This window comes from Heterodontus francisci, chromosome 2, assembly GCF_036365525.1.
Source record: "Heterodontus francisci isolate sHetFra1 chromosome 2, sHetFra1.hap1, whole genome shotgun sequence".
NCBI lineage: Eukaryota > Metazoa > Chordata > Chondrichthyes > Heterodontiformes > Heterodontidae > Heterodontus > Heterodontus francisci.
This window is the reverse complement of record NC_090372.1, coordinates 166236268-166261999: the sequence shown is the minus strand read 5'-3', so window position 1 is coordinate 166261999 and position 25732 is coordinate 166236268. Positions and strand designations below refer to the sequence as shown.

General features: G+C 42.9%; 1 protein-coding gene across 1 annotated transcript in view; it reads right to left on the bottom strand.

Moving 5' to 3' along the window:
• malrd1 (MAM and LDL receptor class A domain containing 1) overlaps positions 1 to 25732 on the bottom strand; it is a 449626-nt gene that overhangs the window by 171594 nt on the left and 252300 nt on the right. The window contains 1 exon segment of the mRNA XM_068053300.1: positions 6433 to 6590. Within this exon segment, the coding sequence (XP_067909401.1) occupies positions 6433 to 6590 (158 nt within the window).

Sequence of the window (25732 nt, the reverse complement as noted above, 5' to 3'; positions counted from 1 at the left end):
CACCAATGTTGGTGGCAGCCTGACCATCCATCATGGTACCACAGGCATGCCTCCTGCATGCAGCCACTCAACACTAGCTGTGCAGGAGTCACCTCTGCTTGAGTGGTGTCCTGCACAATGAGATTAACATGCATCTGACAACCAATGCTGCTGCCTGGGCATCTCCACTAACTGGGTGGCAACTCCTTCTCCGATCTCATATTCATATTCAATCACAGTTAAGGCTGCACACTCAATACAATGCGCTACACTCATCTTGCCAGAATGCATCAGGTCATTGACTCTTTTTCCGCATTGTAGCCTGGTATGGGGAACAACCCCATAGCTCCTGATCTCCTCTGTTATCTCCATCCAGGCCTGCTTGGTTTGGCGAACTGGTCTCTTGCCATCCTGAGGGAACAGGACTTTCCTCTGTGCCCTTATAGGCTGGAGGAGTACATTCAGGGAGGCACTTGGAGTGACCCTTGATCTTCCTTTGGCAATGTCCAAAATTAGTGCAGCCACCAGCACTCCCTCACTGCTCCATCCGGGGCTGCTGCATCAACAAGTCCTTCTGGCTGTCTTTTAAAGATGGTGCCAACGTTTCAGGAGCTGGAACCTAGCCGCTTCTACGCCACCTAACTGGCTGCCTCCCCCTCCTACCAGCCATTATTTGGCCAGCGCTGAGAATATTGCTGTTGCAACTCCGCCCCCCTGTCCGCAAGGTCACGCTACCCGCTTTTGGTCCTGGCAGTGGTACTTACTTGCTTCTGGTAAAATTCTGGCCAATAGGTGTGAGGTGTTCATCAATCTATTGAGATAGCCTAATGAATTTTGTATTGTTTTTGATCTTTAGGAAACACCTTCAATACCTGGTCCATTAGAATTTTAACCACTTTTTGTCTCAGTGCTACCTTTTAAATTCACGTGAATACAAATTGGTTTAAGAACAAAAACATTTTTTCCAAATCCTATCAGTCAAAATGCTCAAAAAAAAATCCAAAAAAGTGATGATGTTCTGATGAAAGGTCATCGACATGAAAAGTTAACTTTGTTTCTCTTTCCATGATGCTGCCAAACCTGCTGAGTAGTTTCAGCAATTTCTGATTTTAGTTCAAAAAAGTGATGGCTGTACAGCATTTCTTGATCACACTATGTATCATGGTAAAACAAATTAAAAATTCAGTTTAACCATGCCTCTCCAACTTCCATAAACTAAAGCACAATTGCACCATAAAAATATCCAGATGCTTTCTATGAAACACAATTCAAACTATTAACATTACATGCTTGCTCTGACTATGACAACAGGAAATTCGAAATATATTCAGTGCCAAAATATGTCAGGTTTTCAAACACAAAATACTGTTCAGATTTCAATTTGGTGTAGGCACTAAAGCAGCCTCAAGCGTCAGATTTACCTCACATTAGGGGATTGCTGAAATCCTGGCTGTGACACTGGGGTCTCTTTAACAAAAACAATTCATGTATGTTGTGGTGAAGAGGTAAAGGCAGATATAACTTTGACTGTCAAACCAGTTCTTTGGAGCTAATATTGGCACCAACTAAAATTTGTTTTGGCTACAAGAGCTAAGAAGGATTGTTTAACTGGTTCCAAATCAATAAATACAGTCTTTCGTGTTCTTTAATCCAATGCCATCATTTCAGTAACCTTACATTGATTTCTGGACATAGTTCTGTCTTTTCAAGTCAAGAAAGCAGTGAATAGAGTGTTATTCAAGATGTGATTAAATAATCCATGGAGGCATCAATACATCAGTCAGATCCTAGGCTGTAGCTACTGCAGTAGAAATCCAAAGTAAATATAAATAGTCCCAAAATGGTTAAACAGTCTATGCGAAACCAAAGGAAGACCTTACTTGGCACCCGTTGGGCTGTTTTTCTACCGCAGGCACCTTAATGGCAAGGTGTAAATGGCACTTTATCAGAGTTAAGCCAAAATTGAACATGGCATTGAGATTTCTTCAAATTAGAACAGTTCAAAGTAAATACATTTCTATTTCAATGTTATCAAAAAAACTCACCAAAAATCAATCAGTATATGTTATGTATTCCAGGGTCAAATCAAAAAAACTGTAATGTTTACAAATCTAAAGTCAGAACAGTCAGTAGTGAGGAAGAAATTCAGCACAGAGCCATCCATTTTCAAACCTTCAAGATTCTTAATTTCACATCAGTACCTGCTATGCCCAAGTGTGCTGCAGTCCATTGTGGCTCAGGTGATTCTTAATATCCAGGCTAGCTACCCAACAGACATAGGTTCCATAGATATGCAAATACTTATGGTTAGTATTCTTACGCTGGTTCTAGGACCCTGAATTAGAAATATAGTTACAAATGAGAAGAGCTTGCTTAATGTATTGTGCCTAATTATGGCAGGTGTTGAGTGGTCTGACCAGCAATATTTGAAGGGACCGCTGTGGCCACTCTCAAATGATGGAACCGGGAAATTATCAGTTTATATTGTCACGGGTCCAGGAGATGCAGCAATGTTCCTCCTGGGGCAACATGAAGACCCCAGCCAACTGCCAGCATGTTCAAGGCCTCCCCCAGGATTGCTGTCCTGACCTACCAGTGTCGGCACTGTGCAAGATCCACATGAGTTCCTGACCTTCCCAAATGGTGGGGGGGGGGGGGGGGGGGTGGAAATTCTGAGAGATGTCTGTTTGGTGCCTGCAGCTCGCTGATGGTATTTAAATGAAGCCTGATGCTGATGGAGTCACTACTCTACAGGCTTTGCATCTGTCTTGTCATCATGAAACAGACGGATTTCTACAAAAAAAACTGACTCACTACAATCCATTACGGATGAAAACTCATTGTCCATTCCTTGTCTGGTTTATTACGTGTCTCCAGCCCGACACCAACATTGTTGACTCTTAACTACCTTCTGACATGGCTGAGCAAGGCATTCATTTATATCAAACTGATACAAACGAACTGCAGTGGCCCACATCACCTTCTCAGGGTAACTAGGGATGGCCAATAAATACCAACATTTCCAGTGATGCTAACATTGCGAGAATGTATAAAAAGTCACATTTCTCAACCAATAACTTGATTCATTGTACTACAATAATATCTTGATGGTTGAGCTTCTAGTCTAAAATTGTACCGTATCAGTTGATGTTGTGGGGTATCACAGAAGAATTGTACTATTCATTTCCACGTTCTATTACTTGCTGTAATATTTCACCTAATAAAGCATCTTTTAGCAATCAGAGTAACTCATACTTCACAGTAACAAATAATAAATACTGATTGACACAAAAAGCATGCAGTAGATCTCATTTTGTTGAGTAATAAAAGGGAACATGCTTTAATTTAAAAAAACACCCAATTGTTGATTAAATGTAGAGATTAGAACAGAAATGAGGATTGAGAGGATAATTATATGTGTATAATCAACTCACTATCAACAAACCAAATTAACTGATTAGTCACATACAGGACTGGATTTTGTGGAGGAGGCGGGGTTCCTGATGCCGGGTTGAAAAGGCAGTGGGAATCCAGCCTCGGCATTTTCATGCCCCACTCCCCCCCACCCCCCCGTGTAATCCTCCGTTGTTCCAGAGGCAAAGTTTCTGGCGCCAAGATCTCCATTCCTTCAAAGACGGGGATACCGCCTCCAACAGCTGCTGGCCAATCACAGGGGAGTGATGGCCACTGCTGATACTGCAGAGGCACTGGATCCAGGCCCAGCGCTGGAACTCCAGACCTCGGGTAAGTGAGGCGGGGTTGCTGGGGCCAGGCTGGAAGGCCCCGATGAGGGGGGATGGGGGTGGTTGTAAAGTCCAGGGGGAGGGGGTCCTGGGAGGTGCATTGTTTCGCAGCTGGGGGCCTCCATGGGCCACAGATTGCCCAGGAAGAAGGGATTGCCCTCCCCCCCCCACCCCAAGTCTGCAGGGAGGGCGCCTCATTTTAAAAGACGCCCGCCCCATGTGGCAGAGTCCCCCCCCACAAACCTCCCGTCACTGGTTAGATCCCAGCGGCAGGGGGAAGAATCATAGAAAGAATCATGGAAAGTTTAAGGCACAGAAAGAGGCCACATGGCCCATCGTGTCTGTGCCAGCCAAAAAAAACGATGCACCTATTCTAATCACACCTTCCAGCATTTGCTCTGTAGCCCTGCAGATTATGGCACTTAAGGTGCATAGCCAGACTCCTTGTGAATGAGTTGAGCCCTTAAGTGACCTCTGGGCGGAAAGGCCGTTGTCGGCCTATCCCGCCCCTGGGAAAATGGTTTGTCGACAGGGCGGTGATGGGCCCTCCGCCCCCAGCACCCCCGCCACCTAATGCCTCAGGGGGAGCCCATAAATTATACCTATTGGATAATTTTTGCACATTTTTTGATCATTTTCTCAAGGAGTCACAACTGTGTTTGGAGATTGGTGGGATGTTGACATTTCTGGTGCACTTAACTATATTTTTTAAAGTTTTGATTTTGGGGTTTGGCATTTTCATAATTTTTCAGGTGACATGGTAATAAATGAATAATCGTTGTGCTCAAAATGATTTTACTTAGGACATTCTGCTTTAATTAATCTTTCAGAAATGCACATTTTTCTATCTTTCTATTTGAAACCTATCAGGGTTTGTAAGATACAAATCAAGTTACTGCACACTAAAAAGTATGCAGAGAAATGTATTTATATTTCACTTGACAGATGACTGCAAGTTTCAAGTATTGGTTCCGTACTGGAACCAAAACACTAAATATTCCCCATAAAATAAGCTGAAGTGAAACTTTTTTGAATCACAAAAGGTTAGCATGCAGGTACAGCAAGTAATTAGGAAGGTAAATAGAATGCTGGCATTTATTGCAAGGGGGATGGAGTATAAAAGTAGGGAAGTGATGCTACATCTGTGCAGGGCATTGGTGAGATCACACCTAGAGAATTGCGCGTACAGTTTTGATCTCCTTACTTAAGGAGGGATATACTTACATTGGAAGCAGTTCAGAGAAGGTTCATTAGGCTGATTCCTGTGATACCTGGGATGGAGCAGTTGTCTTATGAGAAAAGGTTGAGCAGGTTAGGCCTATACTCATTGGAGTTTAGAAGAATGAGAGCTGATCCTACTGAAGCATATAAGATTCTGAGGGGGCTTGACAGGGTAGATGCTGAGAGGATGTTTCCCCTCGTGGGGGAATCCAGAAGTATAAGTCACAGTTTCAAAATAAGGGGTCTCCCTTTTAAGATGGACATGAGGAGGAATTTCCTCTCTCAGAGAATCTTTGGAATTTTCTTCCCAGAGAGCAGTGGAGGCTGGGTCTTTGAATATATTCAAGGCTGAATTCAACAGATTTTTGATCTACAAGGGAGGCAAGGGTTATGGAGGGCAGGCAGGAAAGTGGAGTGAAGACCACATTCAGATCAGCCATGGTTTTATAGAATAGAAGTGCAGGCTTGATGGGCCGAATGGCCTACTCCTGCTCCTATTTCTTATGATCTTATGATCTTAGTCACAGAGAACCTGGGTCCAGAAATTGGCTTGTGTTAGCTTTCAGATACAAACTTAGCACCCCTGTGCCTAAACAGGTAGGCCCGAGGCATACTCAACATTGGGCTTTGGGTCTCATTTATATGTAGTCGTGAAATGTCAATGCCCACTGGGTGTTTTCAGGCAGCTCACCAGCGAAGAGAATTTGTATTTCAGGTTGCTGCGTAGCTGATAGCAGCCCTCAGGTAGGTCAGGGGAGACAAGGTGAGAGATCAGGAGAGGGAATGAGGCAATGATAGGGAGAGGGAGTGAGGCGGAGCTCAGAGAGGGAGTGAGACAGTGATTGGGAGAGGGAGAGAAGCAACTGGGGTGGGGGGGGGTGGTGGTGTTTGGAAGGAGGTGCGAGTGATGGCTGGTTTTAATGTGGAAATGCTGGGGGGGGGGGGGGTGCGGGGGAAGAGGGGGGGGGGGTGCACTCCGGTATCTCCTGGTTTTACATTCAAGTAAATATTTTTAAAATCTTAGCTTTCCCATGGTGGCCCTTTAAGGTCTGGCATTGGCAGTGTTTAGGGCAGCCAATTCTACAAAGGGGCATTAAAAATGTGTAAGTCTCCTGTTTGCAGGTGGAAAGGGCCTAATATCTGTTTCATGTCAAAGCCTGGATACCTCTTTTTCTGCCTTTATCAACATGGAGGGTGGTGCACTTCCAGTGCTCAATGAGCCCCACCCTCCCTATTGGATACTTAGGCACCCTCTTTATGCCTGAAAAACAGGGGCGGCTCCAATGAATTTCTAGGCCCCGACATATTAGTGAACTACAAATTGCACTGTGGAACTGAATTACCTTTTGAAAGTACTGCTGGAATTGCAGTGTTGGAATAAATCACTATTAGGTGTGATGCTTATTGACATGAAACACTGCAATTTAAAGGGTAATGGTCAAATTCTTATGTCTACTTTCATTGTATGTTGCTATGGCCATACTCTTACCTTGATAAAAACTCTTATAAGGCCTGTAGCTTTTTGCGACATATAATACCAGAATGACAGAGTGCATTTGGCACTTGATTCCTTCCACATTGAACTTTTCATATGGGCTTTGTCACCACTCAAACCTCCAGGAATAGCTTCAAGATACATAAAGTGACCTGCAAAGAATATATTTTTAACAATTAGGAGATTGACAAGATTTTTTGGTCAGTAAAAGTGAAATATTACAACTCCAGTTATCTTTCAGTAGTAGGGTTGTGGTATATAATAGCAAACAATAATGTTTTCTAACTCATTTTCCACCCCTCCCCCATTTAGCCTTCTCACATCATCAATCATAATTTTTGGACCTATAGGATAGTTAGGAGACTTGTTCTCAGATTTCCACAAGGGTCACTCTTTAACTAGCTGGTAAGTGAGAATGCCTGACAGACAGTCAAACTGAATTTTTGCCTCTCCGTAGTATGGAAGTGTTCAGCTTCTGTTCTGCACCTCTACTTAGTGATCTGGCCATGATTAGGGAACTACCATGTGATCACTGAAGTTAGGAACCGGTGGTCAACAATGGTGGCAGAGTGTTGGTAGACACCAGATTATAGGGAATGCAACATTAATTTACTATATCTAAGTGTCAGTATCATACAGAAAAAGCACAAATGACTATCATGGATGAGAAATGAGAATTTGCACATTTAACTCACCGAGCCTAGCTTCTAGCAAGAAACATGAAAAAGTCAATGTATATCAGTGCCATGTACTGTTAGAACACATTGAGCAATGGTGTCAAACTCCTTCATCAGCACAAACTTGTTTCCTAAATCTCATAGGGGGTACCCAGGATGTCACAAGCATTTAAATCTGTTTTGCCTTTTAAGTCATTGATTATTTTTGTCACATTTCCAAATCATTCTGGAATATTTCCTTTCACTTTACTAATTGATTGGAATGTTGGATTTTTTTTCTCTCTATCAATGGAGTTTCACTTATTCCAATTGGCTTCTGCTATATTTTTAAATATCCTTCAGAGATTTCTCTCACATAAGTAACTGGTATTATTTAGTAGATGCTGAATTTATTTGAGTTGGGAACGAAAGAAAGAAAAATTAACTTTTAATTGAGAAAAATAAATGAAAATCAACTTCAGTCGTAACTTCATGGCTGGAATTTTACGCCCCCCTCCCCCCCAAAGAGTGGGTTGGTGGGGGGGGGGGGTGAGAGGAGGGGGTCGTAAAATGGAGTGGGAGGCTCGGTGGGGGGGCCCTTCCCAACCTGCTCCCACCTCCACTGCCAATTTATGCAGGGCAGCAGCAGCGGGAAATGGTCTGCCCACCCAACCCAATCATGGCCCTTAAGTGGCCAATTAACAGCCACTTAAACACCTCCACCTGCTGCCATGGGGATTTTACCGTTGGTAATTGGGCGGCCAAGGCCTCAGAAAAGCCACCTGATACAAGTAGGTGGCCTTCTGACGGCTGGGGGTGGGGGGGGGGTGGGGGCACCTGATCGGGCACCCTGTGCCCAATGGAGGGCTGCCCACAATGCCACAACCACTCCCAATGCCAAACACACCACCTGCCACCGCAACCAACCCCCCTTGCCTCGCTGGCGCCCAACCAATTGCCCTTGGTGATTCCGGTGCTTCCCAACATCTTCATTCTTCAGCTGGGTTGCAGTCCCAGCAGTGGCCACCCGGTAGCACTGCTGGGACTAAGAGCTGCTGGCCCGCTGATTGGCTGGCAGCTCCATTAGACTGGACTTCCTGCCTCAATGAGGTGGAAATCCCGCCTAAGACCAATTAAGGGACGGGGACCGTAAAATCCGGTCTGGATCCCCCTGCCTGGCAGAGGCAGGATCACCACTGACTTTTCGGTTGGTGGACAGTTCTCCTCCGCCCATTGTAAACTATCGGCCCATAGCTCTAAATACTTTGTACACAGAAACTGCCTGTCAGTGGCAGTGACAGTTAACTGTCAAATGGCTGGAAGTGGTTGCCTGAATAAATGTTAATTACTGTAGCAGGAAGCTGACATCGTAGTTGTAAGGACAGTGCGAGTCATAAGCTCTCTATATAAGTAGGCAGTATTTGCTACTGTACAGAGTGATCGGGGAACAGAGTGCTTCATTTATCTGTGCTAAAGTCGGGAATTTGATACAAGTGGTGCGTCTTTTTATCTCTTTTGCTGTACTTCCAATAATTGGTGAATGTTCTTCTTTTGTTTCTAAACGGGGAAACTGTAACTTGCTATTACTTTTCTTTGTTAAATTAGTAACTAATTGACTAACCAAATAAATAAGTAAGGTTAGACAGACATGGCAGGGCAGGTGGTGTGCCATAAATGCAACAGGTGGGGGTTTGTGGAGAGCATTGCGATCCCAGACAGCTATATCTGTGATAAGTGTCTGCAACATGAGCAGCTTTGGCTCAGAGTTATTCAGCTAGAATTCAAGCTACAGACATTGCGGGCCTCAGGATCAGGAAGAGTAACCTTGATACCTTGTTCCAAGAGGGTGTCACACTTTTAGATTAAGTCAGGCAGGTATGGGAATTCAGGATGTAGTGACGGAGGAACATTGGCCCTTGACTTTGACCAACAGGTATGAGGTACTTGCTACCTGTGTGGATGAGAACAAGGACTGCAGGGTGGATGAGGTGTTCCAAAGGTTGTGTTGCTTGCTTGGTGCCAGGGTTAAAGACATCTCCTTGTGGCTAGAGATGAACTTAGAGTGGAAGGGGGAGGATCCAGTTATTGTGGTCCACGTAGGAACCAATGACATAGGTAGAACTAGGAATGATGTTCTGCTAAGAGAATTTGAGGAGTTAGGGTCCAAATTAAAATGCAGAACATCAAAGGTAATCATCTCTGGATTGTTACCTGAGCCATATGCCAATCAGCATAGGTTCGAGCAAAATAGAGAATTAAATGCATGGCTTAGAGTAGTGTAGAAAGATGGGTTTTGATTCATGGGGCACCGGCATCAGTACTTGGGAAGGAGGAGCCATTCCGTTGGTATGGGCTCCATTTTAACAGGGCTGGGATCAGTGTCCTGGAGAATTGGGTGAGTTAAATCGGCAAATTCTCATGGGGCTTTAAACTTAAAGAGTTGTTGGGGGGTGGGTGGGGTGCAAGGGGTCAGGTGGAGGCAGACTTAGAAATCTAAAGAGAAAAGGTGGGGCAATAGAGCAGTGTAGCAACTTGGGTAAAGACAAGCAGAGTGGGACAGGAGAGGACAGAGAGTTTACTGGTAAGAGTGCATCAGCGAATAAAGTCCATGCAAAGAATAATCGTAAAAAAATTAAAAGCTCTTTATCGGAATGCATGAAATATTCATAACAGGATAGAGTAACTAACGACACAAACAGAGATAAATGCTTTAGATCCAATCACCATTACAGAATCATGGTTACAATGTGATCAAGGTTGGGAAATAAATATTCCAGGATACAAAAGACAGGCAGAATGGAAAAGGAGGAGGAGTAGCGCTGATAGTAAAGGATGACACAAGGAAAGTAGTGAGAAAGGCTCTTGGCTCAGAAGATCAGGAAGTAGAATCAGTATGGGTGGGGATTAGGAATAACAAGGGTCAGAAATGTGGTGGGAGTAGTTTATAGACTCCCTAAAAGTGGTTATACTGTTGGACAGAGTATTAAGCAAGAAATAATTGGAGCTGCTAAGGTAATATAATAATCTTAGGGGATTTTAATCTTCATACAGACCGAGCAAATCAAATTGGCAAAGGTTGTCGGGAAAATGAGTTTGTAGAATGCTTTCACAAAGGTTTCCTGGAACAATATGTCATGGAACCAATTAGGGACAAAGCTATTTTAGATCTAGTATTGTGTAATGTGGCAGAGTTAATTAGTAATCTCATAGTAAAAAGTCCTCTGAGAAAAAGTGATCATAACACAATTGAGTTCTATATTAAGTTTGAAAGTGACATACTCAAGTCCAAAGCAAGAATCTTAAACTTAAACAAAGCCAGCTACATAGGTATTAGGGTAGAGCTCGCTAAGGTTGATAGGGTAAATAGATGAAAAGGTATGGCAGTAAATAAATAGTGGGAAACATTTAAAGAAACAACTCCAAAAATTCAACAAAAATACATTCCATTTAAAAACAAGAACTCAACTCAAACAAGATCCATCCATGGCTTACTAGGGAAGTTAAGGATAGTATTAGATTAAAATAGGCTAATAATGTTGCAATAAATAATAGTAAGCCTGAGGATTGGGAGAGTTTTAGAAGCTGGCAAATGGCAGCCATAAAGTTGATAAAAAAGGAAAAAATAGAATGAGAGTAAATTAGCCAGAAATATAAAAATAGATTGTAAGTATTTTTACAAGTACAAAAAAGAGAGTGACTAAAGTAAACATTGGTCTCTTAGAGGCAGAGACAGGAGAAATTATCATGGGAAATGAGGAAATGGCAGAGACATTGAGCAAATATTTTTTGTCCATCTTCAGAGTGTAAGACGTACCAGAAATAGAGGATAACTAAGGCTAATAAGAGTGAGGGAGAGAGAAAACAGGGAACTACAGGTCAATTAACCTGACATCAGTCATTGCGAAAATGTTGGAATCTATTAAGGAAGTCTTAACGATGCACTTAGATAATGCACTCTGGTCAGAGTCAACATGTTTTCACAAAAGGGAAATCATGTTTGACAAGTTTATTAAGGTTTTCTGAGGATGTAACTAGTAGGGTAGATAAAGGGGAACCAGTAGATGTACAATACTTTAATTTCCAAAAGGCATTTGATAAGATGCCATACAAAAGGTTAATACACACGATTATGGCTCATGGCGTTGGAGATAAAATATTAACATGGATGGAGGATTGCTTAATGGACAGGAAGTAAAGCGTAGGGATAAATGGGGCATTTTCAAGTTGCCAGGGTGTAACTAGTGGAGTGCTGCAAGTAGCAGTGCTGGGGCCTCAGCTAATTAGAAACTATATTAATGACTTGGACGAAGAGACCAAGAGTAACGTATCTAAGTTTGCTGACGATAGAAAGCGAGGTAGAATAGGGACACAAAGAGACTGCAAAGAGATATAGACAGGTTAAATGAGTAGGCAACATGTTGGTAGGTGCAGTATAATGTGGGGAAGTGTGAGATTATTCACTTGGGTAGTAAGAATAGAAAAGCAGAATATATTTCAAAGGCGTGAAATTTCTAAATATTGCTGTTCAGAGAGACTGGGGTATACTTACACCAGGAACGCAGCAAGTTATCATGCAGGCACAGCAAGCAATTAGGAATACACTTTACATGTTGGCCCTTATTGCAAGAGGATTGAAGTACAAGAATAAGGAAGTCTTGCTACAATTGTGTAGGGTCTTTGTTGAGACCCCAGCTGGAGTAGTGTGTGCAGTTTTGATCACCATATCTAAGGCAGGGTATACTTGCATTGGAGGCAGTGCAGTGAAGGTTCACTGGATTGGTTTCTGGGATGAGAGGTTATCCTATGATGAGAGACTGAGTATATTGGGCCTATTTTCTCTGGAGTTTAGAAGAATAAGAGGTGATCTCATTAAAACAGCCAAGATTCTGAAGGGGCTTGATAGGGTAGACACTGAGAGGTTTATTCCTCTGGCTGGGGAATTTAGAACCTGGGGGCAATCTCAGGATAAGGGGTCGATCATTTAGAACTGAGATGAGGAGAAATTTCTTCACTGAGTGTTGTGAACCTTCAGAATTCTCTACTTTAGAGGGTTGTGGATGCTCTATCGTTGAGTATATTTAAGGCTGAGATAGACAGATTTGTGGTCTGTCATGGAATCCAGGGATTATGGGGAACGGGCATGAAAGTGGAGTTGAGGTAAAGGTGAAGCAGGCTTAAGGGGCTGAATGGTCTATTCCTGCTCCTATTTTCTATGTTCTTCTGTTCTTATTATTTTTTAAATTGATGAACATAAGTGAATAATAAAGCCATACAAAGCAAGGCAGCACCAAGCAGGAAAAGAGTAAGATAAATTAAGAGAGAGTTCCCAAGGTACCATTAGGTTGTACTTTAAAAGCCCGTAGAGAGCTGGGAGATGGTGGAATGAAGACAGAGAGGTAAAGAGTTGCACTTCTGAAATCCTAGGCAAGAAGTAGTTAAAGTAGGAGATGGTGTGATGAGTTTGGATTTGAACACATTGAGGATGTGCAACAACAACTTGCATTTATATAGTGCCTTTATCTTAGACACATCACAGGAGCATAATCAGACAAAAATTGACACTAAACCAAAGGAGGAGACATTAGGACAGGTGATCAAGAGCTTATGTGTCCCTCAGATCTTATTAGGGACCGCAATTACATGCTGTTGACACCAGCCTATTTTCTATAGTCAGGCTATTTTCCTTTTTTTAGGTGGCGAGGTAAACAGCGTGATTGCAGAATGACTGCAGCAGGCCTCAGGTGCTTGCCACAACATAGCCCCCAAATGACAAATGTACTTAAAAATAATGCCTTTGCCTCTGCGATTCTATACTGAGGCAGCCATTCATTTAAAATTTCATTCAATTACTGCACCAAATCTGGAACGTGCAGCCGTTCACAGCAAGAAGCATCACTATGGTTCAAATGACAGAAAATATACAGGCAAGTTTATTCTCATCATTTGATTATCATTGCAGAATGCCTACTCATATTTGAATGGAGGCATTGTTGATCTCGCCTGGAGGAAATTCCCAGAGTTACACTGGATAATGGGAAGCTGGCAGAAAGGCTTGCAAAGAATTTGCTGGCACGTTCTCCTGGAGTTATGCCAGGGAGACAACAGAACAACAGCCACACATTCTGCCCATTTCGACAAATTTTACAAAAGCATGTTCCCAGTCAGGAGCGTTGCCCAATGGGATCATTTATTTGAATTCAGGCACACAATTACCACTATTAAATCAGTTAACCGGTTTAACTTTAAATTTGTATTTTGTGCCTTTTTGTAAAAGAGAATCATGTAGTTATTTCAAAAATAATTATTACATAAAAGTAGTTTTATAATTGATATATTTTTCCTGCATTGCCACTTTGCAGTATACTCAGCATAGAACTTGCTAGGAAGTAGTCATTATCATTTCATCCAGTGCATTGACTGTGCTGTGATTCTATGGAATGCATTCTTTCCTTTGACATCAGTGCTGGAATATTAGTGCTACTGCACGACATGGTTGCAATCGTCTGTTGTTCTAATGCTTCATTAATGAAAGAGATGTGATTACTTTCATACTGTTGCAATCACAATAAAAATCTTTCCAGGTTGTTATTTCATGTGGTTATTAAAAAGGAACTACCAGATGCCTTACAAATGGCCTTCAGTGCTTTTGCATTTCCTTTAATAGACCATTCTGTACCTTGGTGAAATAGCAGCTATTCATTTAGTATAAAAATTTAACAAGAAAGGAGGAACTCAGAAGCCTTATTGGTTTTATAGCCCAAATAAACGGCAGTGTATTTTTCATCAGGAGGAGGTTAACAGGGGCAACGCTGCCATATCCTGTCTAGTGTATTTGCATTGAAATTGCCACTATTCTGTTAGTGTGGTGCAGTGTTGAAACTTCCATAGCTAGCCAACTGCAAGTAAGTAGATTAACTCATTGTATTGCCACAAGCTGAGGAATCGTCAATGTGTTGTGCAGATCAACAAGGCAAAGGCCTTTTCCTTTATTTTTCTTGTAATTTTTAAGGAAAACTGATTAATCATGTAAGAAAGGTTATTAACACGAACTCAAAGCCTTCCTCACCAATTTACACATACTTTTTTTCTCTATTAAAGTTCTCCGAGGAAGATATGGGTCTTTGTAGGCAAACTAATCTGCAAGCTTTCCTCGCTTAGCTTTCCCCCTATGCCGTTAGATTCTTCTGCTGATCAAAAATATTTTTTACGCACCTGTAATAATTGCCATTATGGACTCCCACTGATTTCAGTTGGATGAGTACTTTTTGTATGTGAACCTTGTCAATGGCCTCTGGGAGTGCATATAAACTCCATTTTAGGGATGTGGATAAATGCGAACGGGATCCAATTGACAACATCAGACTCCAGTTAGTATTTATGCATGAGGCTCCCACCTGGGGTCTGGCAGAGCCTCATGTGCAGGCAAAACCAGTGGTGTTACACTGTGAAATCGGTGGGAAATGGAGCTGCTCCATTTAAACTGCTTGCCTGCTACACTGGGTAGAGTTAATAGTACAATAGTACAAAGATTTCTATTGCATTAAACAGGACAGATTTTATATTTGTCAAATTTATGTCTGCTAGTTCTGTGTTCAGACTCAACAATAAAAAAATGTCCAAAGATGCATTACAGAGGGCAAGGAAAAGAAATTGATGCAGAGCCAAAGAGGAAAATGCTAGGAAGGGTGACCAAAGGTTGTGTCAAGAAGGCGAGTTTTACGAAAGGTTCTAAGGTGGAGGGGAGGTAGAAAAGTGGAAAAAATTTAAGGGGGAAATTCCAGAGCATGAGGCCTTGACAGATGAAGGTACAGCTGCCAATGGTGGTGTGAGGAGCATGGGAGAGGCACAAGAGGCCAGAGGAATTAAGAATTCAAGGTAAGGCAGGTTTTAGGGCTGGAGAACATTACAGACATGGTGGGGTGGGTGGATGTCATGATTTAAACACAAGAATGGGAATTTAATATTTGAGGTATTGAGGGACCATAAGCCAATGCAGTTCAGTGAGATGTGATGGGTGAATTGGACTTGGTGCGGGATATGTCATGGCCAGCAGGGTTTCAGATGAGTTGAAGTTGACAAAGGCTGAAGAACTGGAGACTTGCCAAGGAGACTATTGGAATGGTCAATAAAATAAAAGCAAAATACTGCGGATGCTGGAAATCTGAAATAAAAACAAGAAATGCTGGAACCGCTCAGCAGGCCTGGCAGCATCTGTGGAAAGAGAAGCAGAGTTAACGTTTCGGATCAGTGACCCTTCTTCGGAACTGACAAGTATTAAAAATGTCACAGGTTATAAGCAAGTGAGGTGGGGGTGGGGAAAGAGATAACAAAGGAGAAGGTGTAGATTGGACAAGGCCACATAGCTGACCAAAAGGTCACGGAGCAAAGGCAAACAATATGTTAATGGTGTGTTGAAAGACAAAGCATTAGTACAGAAAAGGTGTTAACGGACTGAATATTGAACAGCAGCAAGTGCAAACATGAAAAAAACAGTGGGTAAACAAACTGAACAAACTAAGATGAAATGAAATAAATGCAATAAAAGGTCAAGTCTGGTGATGAAGGTTTAAGAAGCAAATGGACTGAGCTATGGATAGAGGCAAATTTATAGTCTTGAAAACTGTACCATACTTACAGATAGAATAATTTAGCTGCATAAATTATCAGGAGTATAGAAGAAAGCCAAGACAGGCTGGATGCTGAAAGGATGTTATCCCTTGTGGGAGAAGCTAGAACTAGGAGACAGAGTTTAAAAATAAGAGTTGCCCATTTAAGATGGAGATGAGGAGAAATTTTTCTCTGAGGATTGAGAGTCTTTGGAACTCTTCCTCAGAGAGCGGTGGAGGCAGGGTCACTGAATATTTTTAAGGCAGGGGTAGATAAATTCTTGACCAACAAGTTAGTTAAAGGAATATCGGGGTAGGTGGGACGTTGAGGCCACAATCAGATCAGTCACGATCTTATTAAATGGCGGAGCAGGCTCGAAGGTGCTGAATGGCCTTCTGCAGCTCCTAATTTGTATGTATGCATGTATATTATATACTGAGGAACCTGCCTAGGTGAATTCAGATAGAATGAAATGATTTATAATGCCTATATCCAATATCTCCATTCCTAGACCATATGCCTCTACACTGTAGGAACTTAAGAATAGGAAGAGGCTATTTAGCCCCTCACGTCTGTTCCACCATTGAATGAGATCATGACTGATCTGCAGCCTAACTCCATATACCTGCCTTTGCCCCAAAAATGTATCAATCTCAGTTTTAAAATGAACAATTGATCTCGCATCCATTGTCATTTGCAGAAGAGAGAGTTCCAAACTTCAACCACTCTTTGCATGAAGAAGTGTTTCCCAATTTCACTCCTCAAAGGCCTGGCTCTAATTTTTAGATTACCCTCCCTAGTCTTGACTCCCCAACTAGCAGAAATAGTTTCTCCCAATCTGCCCTGTTTTCTTAATATCTTGAAAACTTCAAATTCCAGATAATATAACCTTAGTTTATGTAATTTAACCACTAGGAGTCCAGGTATCATTCTGGTAAATCTGTCCCTCCAAGGCCAATACATCCTTTCTAAGATGTGGTGCCCAGAAATATTTGCTGTACTCCATGGTTGGTCTAACCAGGGCTTTGTTTAGCTGAAGCATGACGTTAACCTCTTGTATTCTAGTCCTCTACTTTTGAAGGCCAGCATTCCATTAGCCTTTTTGATTATTTTCTGTACCTAGAAGGCCTTTCTTCTGAATTAGAGTCATAGAGTGATACAGCACTGAAACAGGCCCTTTGGCCCACCAAGTCTGTGCCAACCATCAATTTATACTAATCCTACATTAATCCCATATTCCCTACCACCTACCTATACTAGGGGCAATTTACAATAGCCAATTTACCTATCAACCTGAAAGTCTTTGGCAGTGGAAGGAAACTGGAGCACCCAGCAGAAACCCATGCGGTCATAGGGAGAACTTGAAAACTCCGCACAGGCAGTATCCCGAACTGAACCCAGGTCACTGGAGCTGTGAGGCTGTGGTGCTAACTGCTGCACCACTCTACTTGATTTCTTGGTGACTATCTTATATTGATAACCTCTAATTGTTTTCTTTTCCCCATGAGTGAAGACACTCTGTATGTGTATACCTTTATATCAAAACCTTTCATAATTTAAAAACTTCTATGGCGTCACCTCTCAATCTTCTCTTTTCAAAAGACTAGAGTGCAGCCTGTTCATCCTTTCCTGATAGTTATAACCTTACAGTTCTGCCATCATCCTTGTAAATCTTTTTTGCACCCTCCAGTGCATCAATATCCTTCTTATAATATGGTCACCAGAACAGCACACAGAACTCCAAGGGCTGAATCTTGTGGTCCTGCCGCTGGCTGCGGCACGGGCGTAAAAAATGGCGGCTGGCATGCACGGACTTAGCGGTGCCATGCTGCGTGATTTTGAGCCCAATGGCTTATTATCATATGCAGAGAGGCCACACCACACAATCATGTGGCGGGGATGGCCTCGGCGTCGCCGTGAACGGCACCAGCAGTTTCTGCACAGGCGCTGGCGCCATTTTTAAAGGGCTTCCAGCCCTGTGAAGAAACTGCAAAGCTCCCCCCTTCTCTCCCCCAACTACAATACCAATGCAGAGTTCACCCCTTCCCCCCCCCTCACCCGCCCCCCACCCCAACGACATAACAAATGCAGAGATCCCCCCTTCCCCACCTCCGTGGTGCCAGCTTTCCCTGGACAGGAAAGTGAAGGCATGCGAGTGCCACACAGCGCGCTGAAGATCCAGAACGGCAGGTAAGATCGCTCCAGTTTTCATTTTAATTCATGCAAACAGGTAATTCAAATATGTAAAGTTGGGTCCCTTTGCACCTGGAAGATTGGGCCTGGCCATCCCAGCATCGGGTTCCGTGGCGAACCGCTGCGCTCTGATCTTCCGGCACCCCCACCCCCCCAGCCACGGAACCCAGTGTCAGGAGGAGAACAAGATCCCAGACCAAGTGTGGTCTATCCAACGTGCAATACATGTTTAGCATAACTTCTCTACTTTTCAATTCCATTCCTCTAGAAATAAACCTTGGTTTGCTTCTTTAATGGCCTCATTAACCTGTGTTGCTACTTTTACTAATTTGTGTATCTATATTCCCAGATCCCTTTGCTCCTCTACCCTATTTAAATCCTTATTTTCCAAGTAACATGCTACCTCTGTATTTTTCTTACGAAGTATCTCACACTGTGTTGAAATTAATTTTCCAATTATATACCCAGTCTGCAAAATTATTAATGTTATATTGTAATTTGTTTCAGTCCTCCTCAGCATTGACTGTCCCTTCCCACTTTGGTGTTTTATGGAAATTTATAAATTGTGTTTTTTGTTCCAAAGTCTAAATCATTAATATAAAGTGTGAACAACAGTGGTTCCAGCACTGATCATTGTGGAACACTACTTCCTACTTTCTAAGTCACACAACATCTTGATTTGGAAATATACTACTGTTCCTTCACTGTTGCTTGTCAAAAAGCTGGAAACCCCTTCCTCACAATACTGTGGGAATACCAACACCACATGGACTGCAGTGGTTCAAGAAGGCAGCTCACCACCACCTTCTCAAGGACAATTAGCCTACACTGCTTGTTACAACCTCAAAAAACTCCAACAGATTCATCAAACACGATTTCCCTTTCATAAATCCATGTTGACTCTGTCTAATCACATTATGATTCTTTAAGTAAAAACAGAAAGTGCTGGAAAGACTCAGCAGGTCTGGCAGCATCTGTGGAGAGAGAAGCAGAGTTAACGTTTCAGGTCAGTGACCCTTCTTCAGAACTGGCAAATATAAGAAATGTAAAAGATTTTAAGCAAGTAAAGCAGGGGTGGGGCAAGAGATAACAAAAGAGAAGGTGTTCATAAGACAAGGTCACAGAATAGCTGACCAGAAGGTCATGGAGCAAAGGCAAACGGTATGTTAATGGTGTGCTGAAAGACAAAGCATTAGTACAGATAGGGTGTTAATGGACTGAAAACTGAACAGCCACAAGCACAAACATGAAAAATAAAATAGTGGGTAGGCACAGTAGAAACAGACTGAAGAAACTAAAATAAAATAAATACAAAAAATAAAAGATAAAAGAAAAAAGAAAAAGTAACGAAAGATAAAAGTAAAATGGATTTTGCTCATGCTCTGAAATTATTGAACTCAATGTTCAGTCCGGCAGGCTGTCGCGTGCCTAATCTATAAATGTGGTGCTGTTCCTCGTGATGTTCACTACCAATGATTCCAGCATCCGCAGTATTTTGCTTTTATGATTCTTTAAGTGTTCTGCTACCTTGCCCCTAATAATAGATTCTAGCATTTTCCCATGATCTGACACTTGGACATCTTAATTTGGGGGAAAATCTGCTAGAAAAGTCTGTTCTGCACTCCCATTTCTACATCTCTTGTCACAAGTACTTTGAATGACTGTGGTGCAGTGGATGCTTTATTAGGAACAAACAGCTGCTCAGTCCAAATATGACTGCCAAGGATTGTGAATTTTGTCTTGTCCCTATAGTCTGCATCTCAGGTCTGGGCCTTAATCGTCACCACCCACCTTAAACGGCCACAAACAGCTAGCAGGTCTTATATATGCGCAAGACCCACGGCCACATCACAACTGAAGTGTTGTGTAACCTGTCCTCTCAATGAGAAGCATGAGAACACAGAAACTACAGGGCTGGATAAAAGACAGCAAAGTGATACAAACTGTGCACTTGTGTCTGAGAGAGCAACGAGGTAAAGCCAAGTGCATTAAAAATATCCGAATCTTTGAAGATCACTTTTTCCAGAAAAAGAAATCAGAAAGAAGTCAACGAAACAAAACATGATTTCAATCTGTGCAATGGCGACTGAAATGAATAGCCAAGTAGAGTTAATCTCAGCTGCCCTTGAAGAGATTGCAGAGAAAGATGCAAATTCTCAGCAGAGAATATCAAATACAATCCATCATGGAGAAGAGGGGATCATTTCAAGTGAACAGCATGAGCGACAGAGAGCCATGCAGACCACCTTAGAACTTCTGAAAGTTTACTTGCAGAAGCTCAATGGCAGTAAGGAAACGTCCAGAAATATTGTGGGGACTGCAATAGGATGACTGATGCGTGCTGTGCAGACAATTCACTTCTTGTTCGACAGATGGCCCTGGACTCTGTGTACATGTCCTGTCCATTCAGTTATCATATGAAGGTGCCAATCTGGATCAGCAACAGGAGCAGCTAGAAGATCTAAATACACTCGGAGAACAGTTAGACAACGCTAACGTTTCAGTCCTTTGGAAAAATACCATCGAGCGCAGAGGTAATTTCCAACCAGCTGTGCAACTTGCTCCTCATGGTCTTCAAAGGACTGTCTGACTAACACCCCAGCTGTTCCTTTGCAGCCGCTGTGCTCGTAAAAATCATCATTGAAAAGCGAGACAGTGAAGCTCATGGTGTAGGGGGTAACTTATTGGCATGGGTGGAAGATTGGCTAGCTAACAGGAGGCAGAGAGTAGGCATAAATGGATTCTTTCTGGTTGGCAAGATGTAATGAGCGGTGTGCCACAGGGATCTGTGCTGGTGCCTCAACTTTTTACTATTTATATAAATGACTTGGATGAAAGGAGCAAAGGTATGGTTGTTAAATTTGTTGATGACAAAGACAGGTAGGAAAGTTGTGAAGAGGACATAAGGAAGCTACAAGGGGATACAGATAGGTTAAGTGAGTGGGCAAAGGTCTGGCAAATGGAGTATAATGTGGGAAAATGTGCAATAGCCCATTTTGGCAGGAAGAATAAAAAAGAAGCATATGATCTAAATGGTGAGAGATTGCAGAGCTCTGAGATGCAGAGGGATCTGGGTGTCCTAGTGCATGAATCACAAAAGGTTAGTATGCAGGTACAGCAAGTAATTAGGAAAGCTAATAGAATGCTATAATTTATTGCGAGGGGAATTGAATACAAAAGTAAGGAGGTTATGCTTCAGTTAAACAGGGCATTTGGTGAGACCACAAATGGAGTACTGTGTACAGTATTGCTCTCCTTATTTAAGGAAGGATGTAAATGCATTGGAAGCAGTTCAGGGAAGGTTTACTAGACTAATAACTGGAATGGGCGGGTTGTCTTATGCGGAAAGGTTGGACAAGCTAGGGTTGTATCCACTGGAGTTCAGAAGAGTAAGAGGCGACCTAATTGAAAAAAGATTTTGAGGGGTCTTAACAGGGTGAATGTGAAAAGGATGTTTCCTCTGGTAGGAGAATCTTGAACTAGGAGTCACTGTTTAAAAATAAGGGGTCGCCCATTTAAGACAGAGACGAGGAGAATTTTTTTCCTCTCAGTGGGTCGTGAGTCTTTGGACGCCAATGTGCTGCTGCGATTCAAAGTGCAGCTGCTCTTTTAAATAGCCAGATCGAGCAGCACTCCCCCTCACAATCCCATGGTGCTTACGCCATTTTTAAAGGGCAGTTAGCCCTATGGGCAAATTTAAATATTTAAAGAAAGATTAAATGAAATTAAATAAATACCTCTCTTTTGCCCCTCTCCCACCCCCCCATAACAATTACATTAATTTTTTGCCCTTTCTTCCCCAAAACATTTACCTTTACCATTTGACCTTTCCCCCCACAACTGCACAAATTTGAAACTATAGCCCGTCCCACCATCCTCTACATCCATGACACTAATTTCCCCGTTTCCCCCCCCACCACCCTCTGTTCCCCCCCCACCCCCAGGCTGAGAAAGTTACCTCTTCCCCCTCCCCACGAGTGTTGCGCCTCGTTTCCCTGGATGGGGATCGGAAGGCGCGACAGTGCCAGCCACCAGGTTGAAGATCGCAGCGGGACATTAGGAGGCAATGGTAGACTCATTAATTCAGGTATTTTATTTATTTAAATATTTAAATTGCGGTGGGGGGGGGGGGGGGGGGGTGTGATGGGGGCCGCCAGGGAGCCTCGCCGCCGCCAGCAATATCAGGTCGGGCCCTGTCGGCATCAAAATCCATGGTGGGCCTCATCCGGGGCCATCTTCAGGCCCCACCCACCACCGATCCAGACGTCAAGGGCTATATAGAAATCAGCCCACAGACTTGATAAGGTATTTGCTGTCAGGGTTCTGAGAAATGTTAACTTTGAAGCTCAAAGACGGTCTTGGAACGTGATGGGCACTATGATTAACCTGTTGGGGAATGAGCAGAACTCGAAGCTGCTAACGCATGTGGTGCTGTCCTGCCTGAGTAAGAACATAATCCAGTCAACAGCAAATACCATCCAGCCCTTTGTGGAGCCAATCCTTACCAGAATTCAGCCACTCTTCAGGGCAGAGTGTGAGAAATTGTGGGTTGAAGCATTCAACGTGTTGGGGAACTTAACCAGTGTGGAGTTGGAGGGTTCACATCTTTCTTCTCCCAGCAGGTCCATTCCAACCTGGTACGCTTGTTGTTGCACTTGGATGGAAAGAGTGGGGAGATTACCCGATCTTGGAGTTTAACACTAAGGATGACCTTCCCAATTATTGGATCTGCCAAGGGTTCCTCTTTGAAAGTTATCTAGAGGAGCAGAACTGGAGTTACATGGACTTCCTCAGACACTTCTCGTGCCAGTTGGTTTGAGATTTCCCCAACAGGGTGAATTCCTACAATGCCATGGATTGTGAATCATTTTTCAATGATGACCAGCAGCAGCTCTGAGATTATGCAGGGGTCTTTTCAACTTTCCTCCTGAGGTAGCCAGCATGTTACCGACTCAGCCGGTGGGCCACCTGGTGGACGAACTGCTCAATCAACTGCTGCTGTCGAGTATCAGAATAAAGCCGAAAGAGACCCAGGCCCCGTCCCTCTTCCACCTCCTCCTCTTCTTAACATCAAACGGATCCTTCTTTCAACATGATTTGTACATTTGTAAATTTAAGTATTGTAAATAAATAAACACTCTACTGTACTGTAAATAAATAATTTGTTGTGATAAAAATTCTCTTGTGCTATTGTAACCATTGGTGGATCTTCGAACAGGGCAGTGATGAACACACACACGCTCACGCACAGAAAGCAGACATTGGAACTCACGCCAATTTATCGCGAGGGATACCCTCACTCACGCCCTTGCAAAAAAGCTGTGAAATATCGGGATTTTTGACAGGCATTGAAATAGCTACCTTTCCTAGTCTGCCTTGTTCTGTCCTGCCCCTAGTGGATCATGTGATCATAAAGGCTGTTTTCCCCTTCAGCATGGACGGGAGACCTCCAGCAGACACACAGTGACTGACTGGGAGTTAGGGGGAGGCAACGGCCTGCGGTTTGGTGCTTTGTGGACAGGGATCTATTGAATCCTTAGTGTTTAAACACAACATTCTCTTTAAGAGGAATCAGTTTGCAGCTTTCTCTAGGGCATGGGACTCAATGACCAGACTACAATCTAACAGGGTTTGATATAAAAACTGAAAAGGAAAGGGGACTGTCAATCACTGATAAATGTTTGTTACTGGGGCCAATTTTAATAAGTTAAAAAGGGAAGTAGCCCAGATCAATTGGAAAGAAAAGATGGCAAATAAGACAGTGCACAAATCATGGGAAATGATTAAACTAGAGATGATTGGGTACAAAGCTTCACAGAACAACATTTACAACAGAGAGAGACTGAGCAATAACACATATATATTGATAAGCAATATACAGACAGGTAAAATCAAAGATTTCGAAACTAACAAACACATATACAAAAACGCATTTCTAAATAACACAGATATAAGTACATTTATAATATTATTCATATTTTTGTCTGTCTAGACTATTTTGATTGGTCAGTTTAAGGGGTGCTTTTGTTAGTGGGTGATACCTGTCACACACAAGAGGCATACGGGGCGCGTGGAGGATTGGAGTGAATGATGCACATAGTCTGCCAACTGTTGGTGGCTGCAGCAATGGCAGGCTGGGATTTGGGAAGAACAAAAACAGTGGAAGGTAAGGGGAACACAACAACAAAGCTACCCTGGCTGTAGAGATTGTTTCTGTAAGGGATGGGAGGGATGGGGATGGCATGAGAGGGATGGAAGTAATGGAATGAGGGTGGCATGGGATGGGGATAGCATGGGAGGCGTGGAAGGAAAGGGATGGGGATGGCATGAGAGGGAAGGCACGGGAAGAATGAAATGGCATGGGATGGGGATAGCATGAGATGGAAGGAATGGCAAGGGACTGTAACTGAGGTGACAGAATTGGTTAAGAATAGCAAAATAGAGGGGACAATTATTATTATTCGAAAGCTGTTCTTTGTACTAAAAATGAAGATTCACTAGATTTGAATAAAAACGTTTTAGAAAAGCTGTGACGAGGAAGCCAAGTTGGATCATCCACTCAGCTCTTCTGGCTGAAGATGATTACAATTGCTTCAATCATCTTTAGCCATGTCTTTTGCATTCTCATGCTAGATGTGAATGTTCTGAGCCCCCTCCTCCCATTGTTTAATTGTCAACCACCCTTCACAACTGAATTCATTGATCGTGTGATCGCTTTGCTGTCTTCAGCATGCTGTTTCCACTGTTCAGCATACGTGTAGTCCTGTGTTGTAGCTTCACAACTTACAACTCATTTTCAGGTACACCTGGTGCTACTCCTGGTATACTCATCTACACTCCTCATTGAACCAGGAATTGCCTCCTGGTCTGATGGTAGACTGAGGGATATGCTGGGCCATGAGGTTACAGATTGTGCTGTTGGCCCTTACCGCTACATGGATGCCCAGTTTTGAGCTGCTAGATCTGGTCTGATTATATCCCATTTAGCACATTGATAGTACTACATAACACAATGGAGGGTGTCGTCAGTGTAAGGGTGAGACTTTGACTCCACAAAGACTGTGTGCTGGTCACTCCTACCAATGCTGTTATGGACAGACGCAACTGCATCAGGTAGATTGATGAGGATGAGGTCATGTAGGCTTTTGCCTCATGGTGGTGTCATCACCTGCCCAATGCCCAGTTATATTCTTTAGAATTCAGCCAGTAATGATGCTACCAAACAACTCTTGGTGATGGACATTGGTACTTGCCTCTGATTAAGCTCAGTCTCCAAAATAGGTGGTGTGCTTTAGGAAGTTTAACACTGACCCCTCTGTTCCATCTCTCAGATACAAGTTGCTGTTGTCACCAGCACCTGCTTCTAAATATTAGGCCTGTTGCCCAATGCTATTTGTCCCACTTCTTCACTGTTCTCTCCTCCCACTATGGCCCACCTGAACTTTGGGCCTCGAAGATCCCAGCTCTACAATCCAAGAAACTGCATTCATGGAAATCAGTTTAAGCACACTTCAAATGATTGTTTTTGTATCTTCACACTTTTCCTCTGGAAGTAGTGTGTGGTAGGATAACACTTAATAATCCACGAATAATCTACAGGAACACTTGTTCCATGGCCTTAACCATCTTTACACCAGTTGATAGGATGGTTAGTCCTATAGGGGGGAAGGGGGAGGTGCAGGTGCTAGCCACTCCCAGCTGACATGAAAAATCCTCTGGATAATCAACCCAGAGCCTGAGCTCCGATCTCCATTCATGGGTACAGTCCACAGAATGGAGGGAAGTGAGGTTTGAAATCGCAGAGGCACTGGCCATAATTTTTCGGTCTTTCTTGGACT